Source organism: Plectropomus leopardus, chromosome 8 (genome assembly GCF_008729295.1).
Source record: "Plectropomus leopardus isolate mb chromosome 8, YSFRI_Pleo_2.0, whole genome shotgun sequence".
Classification (NCBI taxonomy): domain Eukaryota; kingdom Metazoa; phylum Chordata; class Actinopteri; order Perciformes; family Serranidae; genus Plectropomus; species Plectropomus leopardus.
This window is the reverse complement of record NC_056470.1, coordinates 27190146-27211039: the sequence shown is the minus strand read 5'-3', so window position 1 is coordinate 27211039 and position 20894 is coordinate 27190146. Positions and strand designations below refer to the sequence as shown.

Sequence of the window (20894 nt, the reverse complement as noted above, 5' to 3'; positions counted from 1 at the left end):
GAAGAAGTTCCGTCAAGGTGCTCTTGAGATAACCCATTTATATCCCATTTAGGAGAACAGGACGGACAACCTGAAAGCATATTGCCTCAGGCCATGGCTATTGCTGGCGTGGACGCATAGCTAGATCAAAGACACATACAGTATACACATTTTTCATGAGGGATTTATTATTCATAGAGATGCATTGGTTTACAATAATGGTAAATCTATATTATCTACTCTTACAAGCTCAGTTAGAGCAATTTTTTAGCAATGTTCGTGGAAGGGGTGAAAAAGACCAACAAGTATAAAGAAGCTACGTATTCTTTTCATCAGTTGATTATACCTTAAATACAAATATATCAGATCATGTTGGCAGTGAACATCTCCATTTTTAAAGCAATATTTTTTAACTTCCTCTACAAATCTTAATATATTATGACTACTAAAATAAAATCAGGTAGTGTGGCCCCAGCGTAGCATAAAGTAGCTATACAGAGGGGGGGAAACTTTTCATTGTGAAGTGCTAACTATCAATTTTCCCTTTCCTTTGGCTTCTCTGCTCATCATGGTCCTTTTGTGTACACACATATATAAAATAAGAAAAAATCATGAACAGACATTTGTGATCTCACTCTACTGTACAGAAAGAATTGAGCTAGATTAAAAAAAAATGCTGATAAAAATTTCCCCAAGGAGAGTGTTTGGTTATGTAGATGAAGCAGTTGTGTTTTTTTGGAAAATTTTGGAGTACAAAGTCACAAGGGCTGTGAGTGAGGCGGCCTTGTGGTGGCAAGTTTGGACCTCACAGTCAGAGAGAAGGCACACGATCGAAATGGAGATTGGGCCTCTCCGGGCTGTCTTCATCGTGGTTCATCTCTGGGCTGTGGCCGTGCTCGTCTGTGCTCTCTGGGGATTCATAGGGGTAACCTTCACATATCTCCTCATCCTCTTGCTCCTCTTTAATGCTGATTAAAAAAAAAAGAGATGTAATTAGAATGTGTTATCAGAAAATTACATTAAATCACAGCAGAGTCAGAGAACGATGCACTGGAGCTGACACTTACAAAGCTTGTGGGGGGGACTGTGTTGCACTGCTGTCACTTTGGTATCCAGATCCATTAGCCAGCGCTCCGTTCATCTGCTCTTGGAGAACATGAGGCAGGGAGTGAAACGGGATGCTGCCAATAGAGGCTGCGTTGTAGAGACAGTCCAGACCACCACTCTGAAAAAGTAAACATTCTCAGCTTTAATACTTATAACACTGCATCAACAATTCTCAGACTTCTGCAATATAAAAAAGGTGGAAAAGTTAAATATGTTATCTTAATTCATACTACACTAAAAAAGGCTAAAACTAGAAGGTCACTCGGACAATATGGTCAATGGTCCAGTTTTCTGATATGTAAATCTGCAAGTGCACCCACAATGTATGTCTGTATATAAAGAATTTCCAAAGCTATTAGAAATCTGTCACCCTCATCATCTCAGCTGTCGACATTCATATGTTTCTCTATATCGGAAATATTTACATACACAACATATATTGCTCTACTGTGAACGTCTGCACATTCCCTGCCAAACATTTCTGCACATCTCTGCATCTCTTTTTATTATTTTTTACTGATCTGTAACATTATTTTATTGTAATTTTTTTGTATTTTATTTTTTAGTTCTTGAGTGTTGCAAAACGTATTATTATAATTATTGTTATCATTATAAACATAGTTTTTTTGGGGGGGCGCTTTTATGCCTTCAATTGATGGGAAACGTGAAGTGTGAAAGGGGGAGAGAGGGGAAAACATGCAGCAAACGGCCGAGGCCAGAATTGAACCTGCGGCCAGGAACACATTTTTAAATCAAATATTAATTTTAATATTGAACAAAAAAACATATTATACAAACCAGTATGAATAGGACATTCATATTTAAACACATGGTTTTACAATTGTGGCAGTTTTTCGATGAAACCACTATTCTCGACAGCTCCATAACAACTGCTTTCTGTATGAAGTGTGACTAACTACATGTGTATGCTTTTGTTTGAATTTTATAACCATACGCTGGAATTGAAGATATATGATGTTAACAAAAGCGGAAAATAATTTGTGTATCGTCCCACTTGATTCATATCAACGCCAAAAGTTCTTCCTTGACTCATGCTACAACTTACCCCTGATTGTTATGAAAGTCAAGCCAGTAGTTTTTCCACAATCCTGCTAACAAACAAACTAAACCGAAAAAATAACCCCCTCGGTGAGGTAAATATCAGATGTCTCTTACCTGAGGCGCAGACCCAGCCGCGTTCTGATGGTTCTGTGAGTTCTTCAGCAGAGATCTATAAGTACAGAGATGCAACCGAAAGTTATATTTAATTGAGTATGAACACCTAAAGACTGGAGTTAAGTATCATGCACTAGGACTGGCATTATACCAAGAACATTTGGTGCACTTGAAATCGGCCGTTCTCGTTCTTCCCTTAACAGTGATTTTCATATCACAGATTAGCAAACATACGGCAAGCTTGGGATTTCTGAACATGTTGAAGTGTTGTGCATCAGGCAACTCGACAGGCGACATGTCTCCCTCAGTGTTTGGAACATGTGCATTTGTCTCCCCTTTAATAAAAATATGAATGTCGGGGAGATCTTTTATTTTTTACCCATTTAAGACATTTACACCATAAACTGGTGTAAAAAAAATCACCAGAATGCAGGAAATTGGACGTTTGATGCTAGAAATTTCTTGATAGTGGACTCCAAAACCCCTGTTTCATATGTATTTATCCCAATGCTGAAACAAAACTTATGCCCTCAGTTTTAACCAACTCCTTGAGATAAATTGGTTTAATTAGTTTGCTAGTTACAACTGGGAAAATCTGTCAGTGACAGTTGTGAAATCAGCCGAAAACATTGTCAGTCACTGGGCAGTCTAAAAAAACTTCTTTTGTCTACCTCTGTCTGAATTCAGGAATCTTTGGTTTCAAAAATATCTAAGAATTTTAAGAGGTAACCCTGCCACTGTTGCCATTATAAACTCTGCTGAGCCAGAATGGGAAACTTGACTGGTGTAGCAATAACTAAGGGGGGCGAGGCTTAGCCGGATATCCTCAAGCTGCTGGCACTATGAGCAACTGCCAACATACACACTGCGCTTCCAGGTCTGTTTGTTTTATAAAATCCACACTGTTATGAGTTAAGAGAGTTTCAGTCACCGTGGCAAGACATGACAAGCCAAATACAACAATCCCGTGGCATTTTCAACCACCTGCTGACAGTAGTGTTTCAGAGCGTTCAGGGTTGTGAATTTTCAGTTTGTTCACAAAGGTATCTATTTACTTGTGAGAACATGTCCAATCCGACTGCATCTAGCACACACTGACTTTGAAACTCCTTATAAAGCCTGCTTACAGTAAATATTGTGTGTACTTATTAGGTGGGGCTAGAAGGTCAGAAACTACCAGCTTATCTGACTTCTAGTCATGTCTGGCTTCATGTCCAACACTTACCCGTTACCAGCAGTCTTCTGGGGCCTTCTCCTGTGGAACTCGATCTCATCTACTGTCCACACAGCTCCCTTCACATTTTCCAGACGTACAAAGCATTTATGGAGGCTGAGATTATGCCTAACAGCATTCTGGAAGAGTAAAGGAAATTTTAAAAAAAGAACAAAAAAAACCAAAAACACATTAGGACTTCTACATATACCTGAAGTACTGAACTTGCACTTGTTACATTAAAACTAAATGTAAATTCAAGCAAATGTTTCTGTACACATCCTGTTTTCTACATTAAAATTCAAACATTTTCAATATGTAAAGCAGTCCATACCTTCCAGGTAGCTGCATTGCGCCTGAAGTATGCAAAGTTTCTTGTGAACCAGTTGTAGATTTCATTTAATGTCAGCTGATTGCGAGGTGATTCAAATATAGCCTAAAGAGACCAAAAACATGTAAGAAATACTGAAAATGAAACAATAAGAAGACTAATATTGTCATTTAAATATGCGAATTCCCTTTTTTCAACAGTATTACATAAGGTTGCTTCCATTGATTGACCACCTATCATTATTAGCAGTTCTAAATAGTTAAGTTGGTTGCCTATAAAGACCGATCAGAAGCACAGATCAGATTACACAAATTATGACAATTTCTCTATATGGTGCCAAAATGTAGATGAAATATTTTAGACTGTTAGGCAAATACAAGTGTGCGTGTGAGTGAGAGAGAGACAGACAGTGAAAGAGACAAAGAGAGAGTGCATGTGTTGTTTGGTGTCGCTAACAGTATATGCAAAGCTGTTAGTTTTGGATCAAATAGATTGACTGATTTGTTCCATATAATCTGATGAAAACATGACTATTACTTCAATGTCAACTGTTTTTTTTAAAACTTAAACTAGACTAACATTATTAGTTTTCCTTGATTAACGTTTAACAAAATGACAAAAATTGACTAAAACTATTACTTGATTAAAAAATAGAATGAGGTTGACAAAGTACAATAAAAAATAATAAGGACCTTTAGCACAGGACTAAAACTTAATGAAAAAAATAATTTAAAAAATTAGAACTAATTGTTTCAGTATAATGTTTTATTCTAACTTGATGTGCTGTGCACATTTAGCTTTTAACATAGTTTTTATTCTATAAAAGTTTGTTATTTTATTCCACCGGAAAGCTACACTTGTTCAGCTCTCAGCTGCTCCCAATAACCACATATAGGCTGCTGTGTTGTGTTTCTAAGAGAGGGTGGAATATATCATAATACCATGTTAATACTTAATATATCATGCTTTTGTGAATAGCTAAATAAATAAATAATGCAACACGATAAATAAAAGGCTTTAAATAGACCTTGTGATTGCTATTGGCTGATACCGCTTCCATGAATCGGTGATTATCTCCAAAAATCTTGACTGAAGCAACCTTGGTATTTAAATATTTTTTGTGACTGTGTAAAGTGAAGTATACATTACCTGTCTTATGAGCGACGCATATGTAAACGGAGGTCTGACTTCTGTGCTCAAGTAGAACTCCTTATTATCAACTATATCTGTGGAAAGACATTAACAAGCAATATGTTGACGTAACCTTGTAAACATAACATTTCCAATTATGGAAAATAGAAGTAATAAATAACAAAATAAAAATATTTGTTATTAAGAAAATGCTTTTTCTTTATGAGGTTCTAATTCATGGTCTCACCGTTACCTTGGCTCACAGAGCGGCTATACCGCCTCCTCACGGGAGTTCCAGTGAACATGCTATTGGGAGTGAGGACTGAAGGGGATTCAGAGAGCGGCGTCAGGGGTGTGGATGGTGCCGTGGCACTCTGAGATAGACTCATTGGAGGAGGGCCTTTGGGCAATGTTGCCTGGGAGAAGGATACATTAGACACCAGATTTACCTGAAAAAAACAAAGCAGTTATGTCAGGAAAACATCAGTGTTACCTACAAGCAAAACAATATTTATTTTAATTGAAGGAAACACAGCGGGTCACAGCAGGTACTTACAGGCTGCGCTGCGGGTTTGGGTTCAGAGGACTTCAGATGAGCCATCATAGCTTGCAGTCGCTCTTTGTCCTTTTTCAACTGTGTTAGAGGAGAAGACCAAAATAGATGTTTAGAGTTGGTAAATTCACGATGTGTGAAATGACAAAAATGACGATTCAGTGTCGGTTTCTGGCATCCTGGAAAGTGTAATTATCTAAAAACATCAGTTGTGATTCCAGGGCTGTTGTGAAAACACATCACCGCTGCTTTGTCAAGCACTGTTAAAGATTTTGGAACGCACTTCCTTTTCCTTTTTAATAGTTAAAAAAAAGGACCAGATACTGACTATACCAAGCAGTGGTTAAGTTATATTTGTAAAGGTAAACAGCTGTTAATAAATCAAAATGTTTTGCTTGTTTAGTTGTTTGATTTTAAAATATAAATATAAATGCTCAGTTATAAGAAAATAATCAAATGTGTACCTGCAGCTCCAGCTGCTGTACCACTTGCATCTGCACGCGACACTGTGCTGTGCTCTTGTCATCCAGTATGTGTTCACTGTTCAAATGTCTGCAGAAAAAAGAAATCATGATATACTTGAAGAAAATCACTGGCTATATAGGCTGAGAGGGGGAAAAGCACATAAAAATAAGATGTCAAGAATCATTTTATTTCAGCTTTAAAGACATTAAAATTCAACATAGGGTTTTATAGCACAAAATAAGAAATGCACAATAACAAAAAGAGGAGATCTTGTTTTAGATCCTGACGGTAGGCATTAACAGCTCCTGTGTCTACATATAACATTTAAATATATTTATTCCCTGTACTTACTATATTAGATTTATACTGCATCATGTGAGAGAGGATAAACATCACGCTAGCATTAGAGGTATGCAAAGTTTCAACACTCACTTGAGAAATGCCTGGAAGTCTCCAAAGACAGTCTCACAGCCAGGCCATTTGCACATGCCGTTTCCATACAGTGCATGGCTGTTCTGTGTGTTTTCATCCTGTGACCCGCTGCAACAAGTACCACAGCCAACTATTAGTGAAACATCTCAGGGCCAACAGGTTGGTACTGCACAAGCACAATTAAAAAAAAAGGATAAATCGAAGCTAAACCTTTGAGAAGACAGTATAAATTGCACCTTTCTTTCCTCTTCAGGAGAGTGTGATGACCGTTGGTGGTGGATTGTTGACTGGAAGACTCTCTAGTGTCTCCACCAGTGGACAGGATGCTACCATTCTCACAGCCTGAAATTGCATTTATAATTAAACTGTTTTGTTATAATACATTGAGGTGTCACTACCAGTTAACTAAATTAGCCGATAGCAACCGATTTATTGTTATCGTCCCTAGTTAAAACAAACTCAAGTCTATTTGCCCAGTTAGCACGGCTGGTATGAAAGCTACCAACTGAACCCTTTAAGAAAGGGTGTGTTTTTGTCCGCCTCCAAGACAGTCTGGCGTGGTTGGTTTGTGGCATGAAAGCAAACAAACAAAATACATAATTCAGTGATAGTAGATATGTGATTTTGGCACAATTTCAAAAGCTAAACTACTGATACATCCATATGTGAAAGATGTTCAGAAAATTATCTTATAATTGATCTGTGTAAGGCCATGTTGGTAAAAGTAACACTTAAGTATGTCAGTGCAGGTCTTCTCCCTGATTAACAGGTCAAAAGTTAGAACTGCTGTGCTTGTATCTGACTCCATGTTCTTTGTCAGTTCATTAAGTCCATTAAAAAGGGTGACAACTATCCCACAGTCACAAGCCCCAAATTACATGCAGTCAATTTGCAGTTTAATAATACTGTTATACTATTAAAATTATACTTATTTTTTGTGAGCTCTTTATGCAACCAAAGAACATAAATATACAACAAAAGCATTAAAGTGCTGCGTAAACTTCTGTCAGTCACCATAATTTGATTTCCCCACATCCTTTTAATGCAAGATGTCAATTGCTAAAGCTGTCCAATCAGCAAGTTACCTGTCAGTCTGTAGAACGCCATGTTTATTCCTCTGGGATCATTTGTAAAACGCCAGGGTAAACAGGAACTGGAGCAGAACTAACATGCAAGAATGAATAATTTTTCTCCCTTGGTCTGGACCAAATGAACCCAACTATAGGCTGCAAGTATCCTTATATATCAGTCCTGCAATAAATCCTATCTTCATAAAAGTTTTAATGCTTAGTTTGTGTTTTGAGCATATTGATTTAACTTCATGGTCATTTTGGAGGCTGCAGTTTGTGTTGGTGTTGAACTGAGGTGTTAGTATAACACATATTGATGTCTGAAAATGTACATTGACCCTTGCCTCTGTGTTTACTTTAAACTGAGAATACTGTCAAGCACAAGTGAACACCAACCTGTGTACCTGAAAGTATTTTACTGAAGTCTTTAGACAGAAATGCAGTAAGGAAGGTAACACAGCATACCTGGGATTGCGATGGGGCTGGTGGGAAGGACCGACAGCAGGCCTTGTCTCTGCAGGTTGAGGAGATGTTGCTGCTGCACCTGAAGGAGCTGCTGCTGGATGGCAATCTGCTGGGCTGTCAGCTGTGACACAGAGAAGAGACAACATCTGTCAGTAAATGCCTTTCTCATTCTTCATTCAAAATACAGGCTGTTTGGGGATTTGTCTACAATTTGATTCAGCAAAGAAATCTTTATCCACTATAAATTAATTATTTTTTTCCCCCCTTTATTGATAGTTCAGCTGACGTACAGCAAAGGGCCACAGGCTGGAATCGAACCCAGCCGCTGCAAAGGTCTCGACATATGGGTCGCACAATTTAGAAGCTAAATTGTGCGCTTGAGCTAGAGGCCACCCCACACCATAAATTAATTTGATGATTGATTAATTTGATTAATTATGGAGAATGAGTAGGTCCTCTAGACTGGACAAAATTTGTAAGGCTGAAAATGTGACACACACAAAGCTCTGCCTCACTGGAAGCCATCAAGTCAGGTGCTGTCAATCACATAGTTTAAAAAGGTAATGAAATCAGCTGATGTTATTAGCTATTTAAAGATGAAACAAACATCCACTTGAGTCTGGTGCTGCTTATTTTTATCCTAATATTCACTGTTGGTCAAACATAAACAAAAGCTTTTTAATTTTGGCTCCATTTTTGTTGACTCCAACAGTCCAAACAGAACTAGAAAACAATGTGCACTTTTGTTTTCATCTAATTGAATAAAAACTACGTAGAACACATTTCTGCTTAAAGCACATCAAATTATTTTTCTTCCTTTCAACACCTGCACCTTTGCTGCATGTCATCCCCTCTCCCTCCCCCTTTCATGCTTTAACTGCCCTCCCAAATGAAGGCAAGAAGCAGCAAAAACTAATCTTAAAAAAACACATAAAGTGCCCTCCACAGCTAAAAAAAACCCCACCTTCTATGTAATTAGGGTCTATTACTGTAACAGCTTCACCCTTAATAGGTGTTTTTTTCATGGCACACTACATAGATAGATTTCTAACTCCTTTTCCTCACAGAGAATTGGACATTTTGAAAAAGATATGTCAGGCTGTGCAGATAGGTAGCTTTTGTTTGAGTAATTACTATAATTTTAGTGATAAGTACTCTGCCATTAAACCTTTTGTACTACTTAACTGAATCAGGCTAGTCCCTAATTCAGGAAAAAAAGATCCTTGATAAATACTGCTACAAAGATCAAATATTCATGAACTGATCACAATAATTCTATAATGATTAAAAGTTACCTCTTGGCTAACAATCCCAGCATTCTTCTGCTGCAGCAGCTGGATATTTAGCTGCTCTTGCTGATTCTTGAAGACCTCTTGAATTTGTTGCTGCAGAAATGTTAATGAAACTTGAGTTAAGAGAAATAAAAGCACTGTGATCAATGGGAAGCAATGAACGAACTACTCTGAAGGTGCATTACCTGGTGTAACATGAGTGCTTTCTGCTGCTGGAGCAGCGCTTGGAGCTGCTGAGGACTGAGGACCTGCTGCTGTGATGTCTGTTGCAACTGCTGTGGGGCCTCTGCTGGTGGGGTCATCATGGATAACGACACTGGAACCTGCATCATCAAGAAAAGAATATAATAAGACGGTGAGTTAAAATTTAAGAGACACATGTACACAACAGAGACAGGCTGTTCTGGGTGTGTGTATGTGTGTTAGGCCTGTAATGGTATATTCATACAGTCTACAGCAGAATACACGGTATACACATTGATGCACATCATATGGAAGTGGCTCTGCCCGGAAACTTTTGGCAGATTGCCATGCGGCACAGGTGCTTATGTTAGTACAACAACACAAGGTTTGTGTGCATGCCAGTCACACTTCGGCTAATGCAAATGACACGTCTGGAAAAGCTGGAAGATGCACTTGCAGGTTGAGTTGAGTATGAGACAAGGACAATGTGGCAGCATTATTCCACTGTTGTGAGATATGCGAGTGGAAACACATTGAACATGCAAACACACATTTGACAACTTCACCCAGATGTTCTAATCACTGGGATGAGGAAAAGCAGCCCTTATTTTGTATTTTCAATTTCATGGCATACGAGATGCTTTTCATTTTTATAACCTTTTGTGACTCGTCTCCTTTTGGGAAAGTGTTTGTTCAGTGTAGTACAGGAGTATTTGAAATGTTCCAGATTTTTATGATGAAAATAGTCTGCCAAAGTTACCAGTGGGCAAAATGCTACCTCCGTTCCTAAGAGGAGGATTTTGTCTGTCTTTGATACTTTCACTACTGTCTGTTAAAATAAATAAAAACAAACCTATCATAATGACTTTGGGGGTAGAAGTTTTCCCACTGTACTAAGTAGGGTTCAACTGCCATTGGTTTTTCAGGGCCGATACATTTACTCATTATGCATAGTTAATGAGACCGATAACTGATATGTTTTTTTCTGAAATGTTTAATCAAAACTGACACTTTCAAAAACATGCACAGCAAGTTTCCAAAAACTTAAATAAATAAAAATAGTAGCAGAGCCAAAGTAGTGCATTTTTTAATTAATTTTATCAACAATCATTAAAATAACAAACCAATACAGATAATCGGCAAAATGCCAAATATCGGCTCCGATAGTCAGCTAGGTCGATAATCTGTCAATCCCTAGCAAACGCACACCTAACCATTACTCCTAAACCTGGTATAAACTGAAAGGTGACTTTTGTGTACCGTGAAACTCCTAATGTGAGTGCAAGCTACTTTCATTTGGTCTATATGGACAGCATCCTACCGCAGACAATCAGTGCGTTTAGATGTAAACAAGAAACTGCATCTCTTTAATCAAGGTAAAGGTTTATCAAACAGGAAACACAGATACCTTTGTGCTGGAGTAACCTGATTTCTTGGTCATGTGACTATATGTTCAACAGAGTTTCTTACGGGGATTTTAGCCCAAATACGTGCAAGACAAAGACTTCAGAAAGGAAAAGTTTCACTGTGACAGCAATGCAGCAGGATACAAAGAAAACCTTGTATCAGTGCATCCTTGTTGTTTCCAAAATAATTACATCCGTAGTTCATCTAAAACTGAAACAAGCAGGTCTAAGTCTCCACCGCTGAACAGTAGGTTATTTGTGAAATTTAAACACATAAACACACACAGAAAAAAATCATGTGCTCTCTAACTACAGAGTCTGTTCTCCCACTCAACAGCACAGTCAGTCCAAGTGCTCTAATGGTTAAAAAAAAAGATCTCTTCTGGATGCAGCATCAAATATTTTACCCCTTATGTATGCCAGCATTGGTCATGGTAGAAGGCAGTTTACCTGAATAATGCCAGCACGTTATCTGTTATCGGTTATCTTTTTTCTTATATTTTTCCCTGTAATTACATTCATGTAAATGTAGTGTGTGAATTAAAGATTGTATTAAAGATGGTTAATGACTTATTAGGGAGAAGGGACTCCTCAGGGTCAAACTTTCAAAACTACTCCCACACAGGGCTGCAGATTGCTATTATTTATATTTTCAGTTAATCTGATGATTATTTTTTCAATCAATCTGTTTGTTTTATCTATGTAATGTCAAAAATAGGGAAAAAACGCCTGTTGTAATTATCTTCAGCCCAAGGTGACATCTTGAGATGTCTTGTTTGGTCACAGTAACAGTCCGAAACCCAAAAGAAATTTAGTTTACTAACATGTATGACAGAGGAAAACATCAAATTTTTACATTTGAGAAGCTGGAACCAGCAATTGTCTGAGATTGTGGTTTTAAAAATGTGAAAGCAATGATTCGGCTATTAAAATAATTGCTACTTTATTTTCTGTTGGTTGACTAATCAATCAATCAACTAACTGTTGCAGCTTCACCACAAAGCCTAGTTTTCCAAATCAAAAAATAACCTATTACTACTCACAGTACGCCTTATTTATTATTCTCAGTTCACTGGTCCATCTTGCATGCTGAACTTGGCTCTAGTGCCATTTCAGCTAAAAATGAACCAAACGAAAACAACAACAACATTGAATGTCCTGGGGGAATAAGAACTCCATCAAAACAACAACAACAACCAGTACCACAAAAACAACAACAACATCCTCTGCTAGGCATGCAGCAATTACCACACCATCCCCCTCACTGTCAAGCCTCACAGCTCAAGGGATGTTTACAGTAAACATAAACAGAGTAATCAAAATTGCACAGACATATAAATAATGAATAAGAAAGCACACAGAGCCTGTTTATGAAAACAGAACTTGAGATTCGTATTTTAATTAAGGTCTGAACCACAAACAAACATTTCTCTCCGAGGCAGAGTCTGTTTTGAATCGGGTAAACAAACTGACAGTGAATTTCACACAGGCTTTGGGCTAACAATAACAGATGACTGCCTCCTACTTTGTCCTTTCTTATGAAATTCAATGCTCCAGAGGTGGCCACCAAAGCAATGAAAACAGGTCTATCCCACAAACAGAGCCAGTTGGCCCCTCTATTTTTCTGTGGACACCATCAACACAACAACAGCCTTTGCCTAATCCCTGTTGCCATGGCAGCCAGCAAGTCCAAACATCTTCTGTTGTTGTTATTGTTGAAAGTCATACCAGTGAGCAACTGAGTGTAAACACGGATCTGTTCCCGCAAGACTGGTCTTGTGAACTCTGAGATGACTGACAGCAAATAGGAGCACTGAAAACTTGCTGAAAAACAAACACAATCTGCCGTCTTTTAGGAGATTTAATATTTACTAATATGCCAAAATAAGTGTGGCACGGGAAACTGTGACTTTTGCAAAAAGAGAGGAAATTTTTAAAATATGAACTTGCACATTCAATAACCACAGATATGTGACATAATTTTCCCTGACAGACACATTTTAACTAAACAAACTTGATTAAAAAATAGAATTCTATTTTAATCTCATAAAACAAACAGAACGAGTTGGACAAACCTGATCGTCTCCATTGAAAAGCTGGCCTCGGCGTTGAAAAAACAGATGCTGCTCAGCAATAATGTTCTGCCTAACAATCTGACAGAGCTTCGCTAACCTACATGATGTGAGCATAAACAAAACTATAACACTGATCCCTCCGCCCAGCAGGAGCTCTGCTCTCCCTCCCTCCCCTTCTGAACCTCGGTACAACCTCCCCCCTCCATGTGCTCCCCTTCAGCATAAATATAAAACACTGCAGTTTGGAGAAACTGAGAAATTCAAAGTCAGATGTTCTGGGACACCTTTAAAAGTGAAAAAAAAAACAAAAAAACAAAACAAAACAAAGTATCCCACATTCTCATATAACAGTATGCTGCCTGCCCTATGAATACTGGTAAGAGAAGATACAATCTCATGTTACCAGAACAGCTTTACATAATTCAAATGTAGTTTAAGTAGTTGTGATTCACGCTAGGGTTGGATGATATGACGGTATATGCAGTACAATGGAAGAAATTTGTCCACCGGTAGAGATCTGACAAAACCGTTTCTATTGGTAGGGGAGCTACTCAGGGCATGCTATGTGAAAAATCAGGGCTGGAATCTTGCGTGATCTTGCAATTCTCGCAAATCTAGCTGCCTTGCAAGGTAATGTGATTTGGTCAGATATGGAGAAGAATTAAACTGTAAATAAAGAAACCTGTGACACTAGACGTGATTGTTCTCAATAATCTTAAAGCCTCCATTTTTAAAGGATTTAAGTGTTGTCTCATGTGAGGCTGTTGTTTATTTGTTGTATGGAAGTTCCAAATAAAAGAAGCAAATAATCGGTTTGCTTTAAACCATTTTGTAATCAAATTTGCAGGATAATTACTGCATTGTGATATATTCTGTTATTGTGATACAAAATTACAGATATTTTGGCCACCTCCTATTCATACTTTAGAGGAGTAAAAGCAGCAGCATCAGTTGCAACACATATTTGTAGTGTTGAGAACAAACATTTTCAGCTGTATGGTGTAACACGGTACTAGAATTGCACTCAGCAGCAAAAAAAGCTTTTCTGAACACAACAAATTTGCTCCAGGGCTGCAATTAACTACTCATTATGTATGAATGAGCCAATAATTTGATTAATAGTTAGCTCTGTAAAAAGTCCACCATGCTTTCCTACAGCTAAGTGACCTCTGAAAAGTGCTTGTTTTGTCCAACAAACAGTTCACTACCAAAATACATTCAGTTCACTATCACATGAAGCAAAAAAAAGCCACTTAAAAAGTCCTGACATTTGAGAAGCTAGTTGTTTCAAATGGCTTATTTGTGTCCACACTGTAAAATCAAACATAGTCTGAAATCAATACGCGGCTGTCCAAATTCCTGACGATGCACACCTTTGTGTTCCTTGTTTTAAATGTCACCACACTTTTGTTGGAATCTTTCCTGTTTTGAGCAAATTCTTCTAATAATAAAAAATAATATCAATATACTACAATAATGGAATTGATCCCACAACATTGAGGGCAGTATAACTCCTAAAAGAGATATGCCTGAATAAGGACGCAACTAAAGATTATTATGATTGTTAATTAAGAATTTTGTTCTTAATCTATCAATCATTCTTCTTGTTAATGATATGTGATATTTAGATAAAACTGTCTGTCACAAAGTGCTAGGTGATATCTTCAAATTAAGTTTTTGTCAAAGTTAAAAGATACCCTGTTAACTATCATGTAAGACATAAAAAACAGCAAATTATTGTAAGGTCTGTCAAGCTAGAGCAAGGAAATGTTTGCCATTTTGACTTGACAGAGGACTCAATAAACACAGCAACTGTCAAAATAGCAGTTACTTAAAGGGAAAGTTCACCATAAAATCTAAAATGCATATTTAACCTTAAAAACTCAACAGAAATGCCTCTTTCCACAAATCATGATGCAGTTACTCAAGATAATCCACAGACCTTGTTGTGAGCAGTTTCATGTAGGGACTATTTTTTTCTACAAAACCACACCCACCAACCATGTCACTGCTCAGAAGGAAGCGTGCATCTACTACTAGCTCACCTAGCACCACTGAGCTAGCAAACATTGCAGCTCAGGCAAGGAGGATGCAATTAATGTTTACATCTCGCGCTGTCATGAGCCTCTCGTCTATAAGTAGATGCATACTTCCATATGCGCAGTAATTCAGGTGGTGACTGTAGTAAAAGAAACTAGTTCCTCCGCAAGACTGCTCACAAAAAGGTCTGTGGATTATCTTGAGCAACCATGTCATGACTTATGGAGAGATGCATTGTTGTTGAGTTTTTCAAATGTATTTTTTTGCCGCTTTGAGCACCACAAGCTGAGCGCCATCCAGTTCCATTACATTGGAGAGAAGACTGTCATCACTACAGCTGATTATCTCCAACACTAGGTAACTCACACCAAAACAATCTAGACTGATAAATAGCACTACAGGTAAGAGGAAAATATGTACTTATAATTGTGGGGTGAACTGTTCTTTAATTTTCTGTTGAACTAAAAATCAATTAATCGACAAAGCATTTCAGCTCAGGTGTACAATTATGTAATATTTTGGTGCAAATACAAGAATTAGCCCTACATTTATGACAACATTTGCCTTTTGGAATTAAGTGCTGATGTGGATGCAGCTGGGAATGACTGACCCTGGGTGCCTCTGGAGGAGGAGTCTGGCTGCTCCTCAGTCGACTCTCATTCTCAGTATTATTCCCGTTCTCGGTCTGATTTGCTGGAATGATGTGGCTTGTTGGTTCTGACCCAGACTCATGCATCTGGACTTCACTGACCTGAGAGAGGAAATACATGTAAATGAAAACAACTGTATAAAGCAGTACAACATAATGACATACAGTGATCGGACAAACAGAAAACCACTTTCTGGATGTCTTTAACATGACTTTTACTTCATCAGTTGATAAGGTCCATTCTCTCAGAAAAATATAACAACACTTGATTGTCTCTGAATGACCAAATAATGGAGTCATTCACCATGTCAAAGAGGCCTCTGTTGTATGTAAAAGGAACTAAAAGTTAAGAACTACAGTTTTAGCTCTACCCAACAAGACAAACATTCTCTTCTACAAGTGAGAGAGGAACATGCTAGGTCTATTTGTTGAATAACCGAGTGCTGCCATGACTACTGTAAACACAGGGGCCCTGGGTCTGTGTTTATGTGCAAACATATCTTCCTTCTGGAACAATTTACCATTAACCAGGTGGTGCGATAAACGGCCGTGGCAGGTAGTACAATGCACAAGTAGGCTTTTATGTATACAGCTTGGGTGTGTTTGAGTCAAAAGCTAAGCAGCATAAACAAAGGTAAATAAAGTGGGCAAACAAATAATGTGAGCAGCAGATGGAAACCTACACAGAAAGCCTTAAATGAAACAAACCACATAGCCTCAAGGATAATGTCATTATTTTCCAGGGTTACCCAACTATTAAATTCACAAATTGAAATCAGCCTGTTCATCAATCAATCAGTTGGGCACCACTAAGAGCTAGCACCAACATTTAGGCAACATATGACAGATGATTTGATTAGACTTCTACTCAGATAAACTCATGACCAAAACTTTACCAACAGTTAGCTGCAGAAATTGAAGAGGGAAAACAGCACAGTGTTTCCTACATTTGACAATGACTAACAGATGACTACTGAATAGTTAGCTATGTCCGGCTGCAGCAATGTGTCATAACTTAGATGGTAAAAACTGAGGTAATTTCTGCAATATAAACCTAAAGCCTATCCAATCAAAGCAGGCAGCTGTTGTTGAGGTTTCCACTGTTTACTTTTGTTTCAGGATTACTTCTGAAGACAAAGGGCAGTGTTTCCTGTAGACATTTTTGGAGAAGTCAGGGGTGATTTTGGTGGCAAAGAACAAGATGATTCCTGGTTTCATTCCACATTAGTTCCATTATGCATTATTTTGAAAACGGATACTATCTGGGAACTGTGGGATTTTGATAATTGAACAGTCATGCTGCAGTGCAGCTATTTTCAGGAAGGACTGTTTAATAAGTCCATGATGAATTTTTACTTTATTTATAGTGTTCTCACCACAGGGGCAACTCTCCAGCAGTGGAGGCCACCACTCTTCAAAGAATGTAGAGGAAACACTGTAAAGAGGCCTTTCCTTAAGAAAAAGTAAACAATGTGCACCCCTTACTGAAGAATATAGTTTTTACATCTGCTTTCACATAAAGGCTATTAGCTGGTATCTTCAAAATGCCTACGGCGACCCTTGTTAATAACAAAAAAGCTTATCTCATAAAGTCCCCTTGAAAAAAAACAAAATAACCTTTAAAGCACCAATGCTTAAATATAAAAACTTGAAAGATATAATAGATAAATCAACAAGAATCTCCAAATTCTATCACAACTGAGGCTGAACAATATACCACACTATGTGTTAAAATTAGATGATATCGTCTAAGATTTTGGATATTGGAATATCCTAAGTTTTGTCTTTTCCTGGTTTTAAAGGCTGTATTACGGTAAAGTGACTGTTATTTTCCTTTACTCACTTAATCATTGCAGCCACATTACTGATGATTATTTTTAAAAGAAATTTCGCTATGTTAAAATAATTTGTGAAAGCACCACTTGTCAACCCTACACTACAATACTGATAGATATATATGATCAAAAATTCATGATGATCATAAATTTTCTCCACATCACTGAGCCCTAATAATAATAAACTTAAAGTCTTGGCAAGTTAAAATTTGCCAGTACTTTGGAAAAACAATATTTGATCACATTAACAAAAATATATATATTTTAATCAGTTACCCTGCATACTTTTTTGCTGCAGTGCATAAGCAATAAAGGAATGTGCCACCTAAAAGAAGAATTCAAATATGTTATTCCCTTGACCTAGGAAAGTGAAATCAATTTTTGTGAAAACACACTACTGTCCCTCCCTTAACACCAGATACCAGAGGTAAGTCTCAAATTTAGGATGGGTCATAGGATGAAAAGTCTGGAGCTGCTCCATAGACAATGAATGATTTTATGGACCCACAGAATTTGATTGTCCTTTTTATACCCAAATGAGCTTTATTCTATTGTACTGTTCGCAGTTGTGAAATAGAAAATACACCCATGTACTCCATCATCTCTAACATCTTTCCCAATTATTGTCAAGGAAGCAGCTCCAGACTTAATATTCTATGAAATTAAATCACCAGTTTGAGTTTTAGTACTTTAGTTTTTGGATATGGAAGAGAGTTCTTCATTTTCACTCAAATTTTTGGCCTGTCTTATACCATGGGAATAATATTTGTGAATTTCAAAAATGGATTAAGTTCTCCGTTAGTGATGTATAACAACACATTAAGTATTACCATTATTAACTTATTTCCCCATTATCAATTAGCCAACTGTGTTAACCTTCTGATGAATACAACTTCCTATATAAAAGTCCCTTCATTGTTAATCGATATTTCACATTGTGTTGCACTCAACCAGTTAAGTTTCAGTCCGCATTAATTCATTATCATTCACAATCTTGTATCGTCTAGGCCAATTTAAACACGTTTGAATAGCGTTAATGTATATTTGTATAATGATATCTCAATAGTAGGATCACATGTTCAATACCCGGGTTCCTAATGTCCTTACTAATAACCCAGTGACCATTTCACACGCGACTTAACACCTAAAACATACTTAAAATTCTGAGTAAACGTTATCTGATCTGAGGTTACGTTTGTTGACAAAAATAATGCGGTTTATCATTGAGCTCGATATGAATTGAGTCGATATCCGTTAACACCAACCATTGCGGTCTGAGGTTGGCGTTGATTACGCGAGCCTTCATCTAGGCATTTAAACATAAGAAAATGGAGGTTTTAAAGTTAGTATGTTAAACAATATTAAACATAGCGTCGTGTTTTTAACAACGTGTTAGCTAGACCAGAAAAGTGTTTTCGACCAACGTTGCGCGAGGCGTTCAACAGCACAACAAAAGCTAGCAGCCTGTTCAAACGCTAGCTCGTGAGAAACGTTTCCCTCTCCCCTCCGTTTTGACACCCGGTAATGTCAAAATTAATGTAACGTTAAATACAACTTTCATTCAGTGAGAGTCAGCGCACGGTTGAATTAACGTGTACTCACCGAGTTATGTGCGGGCGGACAGTCTTCGACTCGGGGTGGTGTCTGAGCAACAGACCTCGGAGCATCGGAGCGCTGCCTTCCTTGGTCGCCAGCTAGCCACAAGTTGCTAACAGAGGGCGTGGCTTAGGTAAAAGTAAACATTGGTGACGTCATGCGCGAGACTGTATGGCGCATAGCCAAAAAAAAAAACCCAAAAAATAACAAAAAAACAAAAACGCTCTATAATGGAAAATGTGCCTTGCAGAAAAGTGTGGTCGTTACTGATCAAGTGAGTAAAAATGAGGAGTTTAAATGAATTCACAAATTCTACCCTGCAAAATGTTTCCTTTAGCGATATAATCATGACATATAAAACATAACATATAAGAGTACGATTGCTCTTTTTGTAAAAATTCAGATTAAACTGTGTCACACTTATTTTAGAATTGTCCTCATACAGAGAAATTTTGGTCAGACATCCTAATTTTCATATTTAAAAATATTTATTGGCGATTATTCCTTTTGTTTTAAGGATATTGTCTTTGATATGCTTCCAAATCTTGAATGTAGACTATATTTATCATTTTTTCTTTACAAATATATTTTATTTTATTTTGTTTATGATTATTTCTTTTTTAAATATTTGTATGTACTCGCTCTGGTGCCTATTTATACTTGCTATAATTCTCAATGCTGGCATCAGAGAGCCTGTAACTAACCACATTTTCCCTTTCACTTTAATATTAAAAACTCGTGTGTGATGATACAAAAAGAGGAGCTGGAACAAAACTACTCACAGAGGAGCAAATAAAATGGCTGACCTCCAAAATTAAATAGGCAATTTCTGCAGGGATCTTACAAGGACTCTTTATTAGATAAAGAATACATGGCTAGAACAGGTAGAGAAAAACAATAATTATTCCAGTGCGCCTGGAAAAAATAAATGCTAAAGGCAAACATGTCCCAGGATTACATATTGACAAATATATTCAGAGTTTGATCAACAATTTAAAATAATTTTGTCAATTTAATGAAGTTTCAGCTCAGTCCATCCTTGCAAACTACTCCTCGTACCTCTCATCTTCTTAAGACATGATGTGAAATATTACAGTATATGGGAAATAGGAACAATGAAGGGATTGTTTGTTATTTGTGTTGGGGGAGGGGAAGTGCAAAATGGATGAGGCTTGTCTGTTTTAAGCACTGGGAAGGGACTTTATTTTCAACACCATCTGACCCCAACACCCAACAGCAGTTTTGAAAGTCATGTTTTCTTTTTTAAAAAATCAGTAAAATCACACCATTTATCATAGTCAGAAACTGTAAACACAGGTGGAGGGTCATGCATTTTCGTGCTGTCACTCAGGGAGGCTCAAAGAAAAATATATGTAGCTTCAGGGAGGGTCAAGATTTAAAAAAAAAACAAAAAAAAAACACCCCCTCCTCTGATAAATAAAGAACAGTCTGTAACATTAACTTCCTAGAGGATGAGATATGCATCATTTAAATTTTATTTTTTACTTCTTGTCCTCTCTATTTTCTGACAATACCCATCAAAGTAAAACTTTTTCTCAGTACCTTGATGCACATGTTGAGTCTCCCCGATCCAGTGCAAAGGCACACAAAACATGTTCTCCCTTGCATCACTCATAAAACAGTGTCTCAGTTATAAAAAGACATTTCATCCTTTGTTTGTGCAATACGAATATAGGTCAGTACTAGCGAGCATCCTGCTCAGTACTGTGAACATGTTTATTAAATATAGGCAGACTGATCATTGTAAGAGTAAGGCTGTCTTCACCTGGAGAACAAATCCTCGTGGCACTCCAAATGTAGCTTTATTATGAACTTTTTTTTAAAGTCTATGCATCAATGCAACCACAAGGGGGAAACATTTTCCTTCTAGTCATC

The 20894-nt window shown here is 37.4% G+C and overlaps 1 protein-coding gene across 3 annotated transcripts; it reads right to left on the bottom strand.

Moving 5' to 3' along the window:
- Positions 1-145: 145 nt before the first annotated feature.
- Positions 146-19096, bottom strand: LOC121947198 (forkhead box protein P1-B-like). 3 transcript variants are annotated; one of them, XM_042492133.1, is made up of 16 exons: positions 19005-19096; positions 15529-15669; positions 9400-9537; positions 9218-9307; positions 7923-8043; positions 6624-6729; positions 6388-6495; positions 5955-6042; positions 5494-5571; positions 5185-5386; positions 4956-5032; positions 3810-3911; positions 3488-3615; positions 2263-2317; positions 1047-1204; positions 146-947 (listed from the first exon to the last, which is right to left on the bottom strand). In XM_042492133.1, exons 2-16 carry the CDS (start codon positions 15652-15654, stop codon positions 791-793), a joined length of 1734 nt encoding a protein of 577 aa, XP_042348067.1. In that variant the 5' UTR covers positions 15655-15669; positions 19005-19096; the 3' UTR covers positions 146-790. The 3 variants fall into 3 exon arrangements, with proteins under 3 accessions (XP_042348067.1, XP_042348068.1, XP_042348069.1); XM_042492134.1 differs by having other exon boundaries at positions 5191-5386; XM_042492135.1 differs by lacking the exons at positions 15529-15669; positions 19005-19096 and adding an exon at positions 12879-13014.
- Between the last annotated feature and the right edge of the window lie 1798 nt (positions 19097-20894).

Coding starts and splice junctions, on each gene's coding strand:
- LOC121947198 (XM_042492133.1), bottom strand. CDS start 15,654: ATGCATGAGTCTGGGTCAGAACCAACAAGCCACATCATTCCAGCAAAT. Junction 9,538..15,528: donor CTCCTCCAGAGGCACCCAGG/GTCAGTCATTCC, acceptor TTGATGATGCAG/GTTCCAGTGTCGTTATCCAT. Junction 2,318..3,487: donor CAGAAGACTGCTGGTAACGG/GTAAGTGTTGGA, acceptor CTGTACTTATAG/ATCTCTGCTGAAGAACTCAC.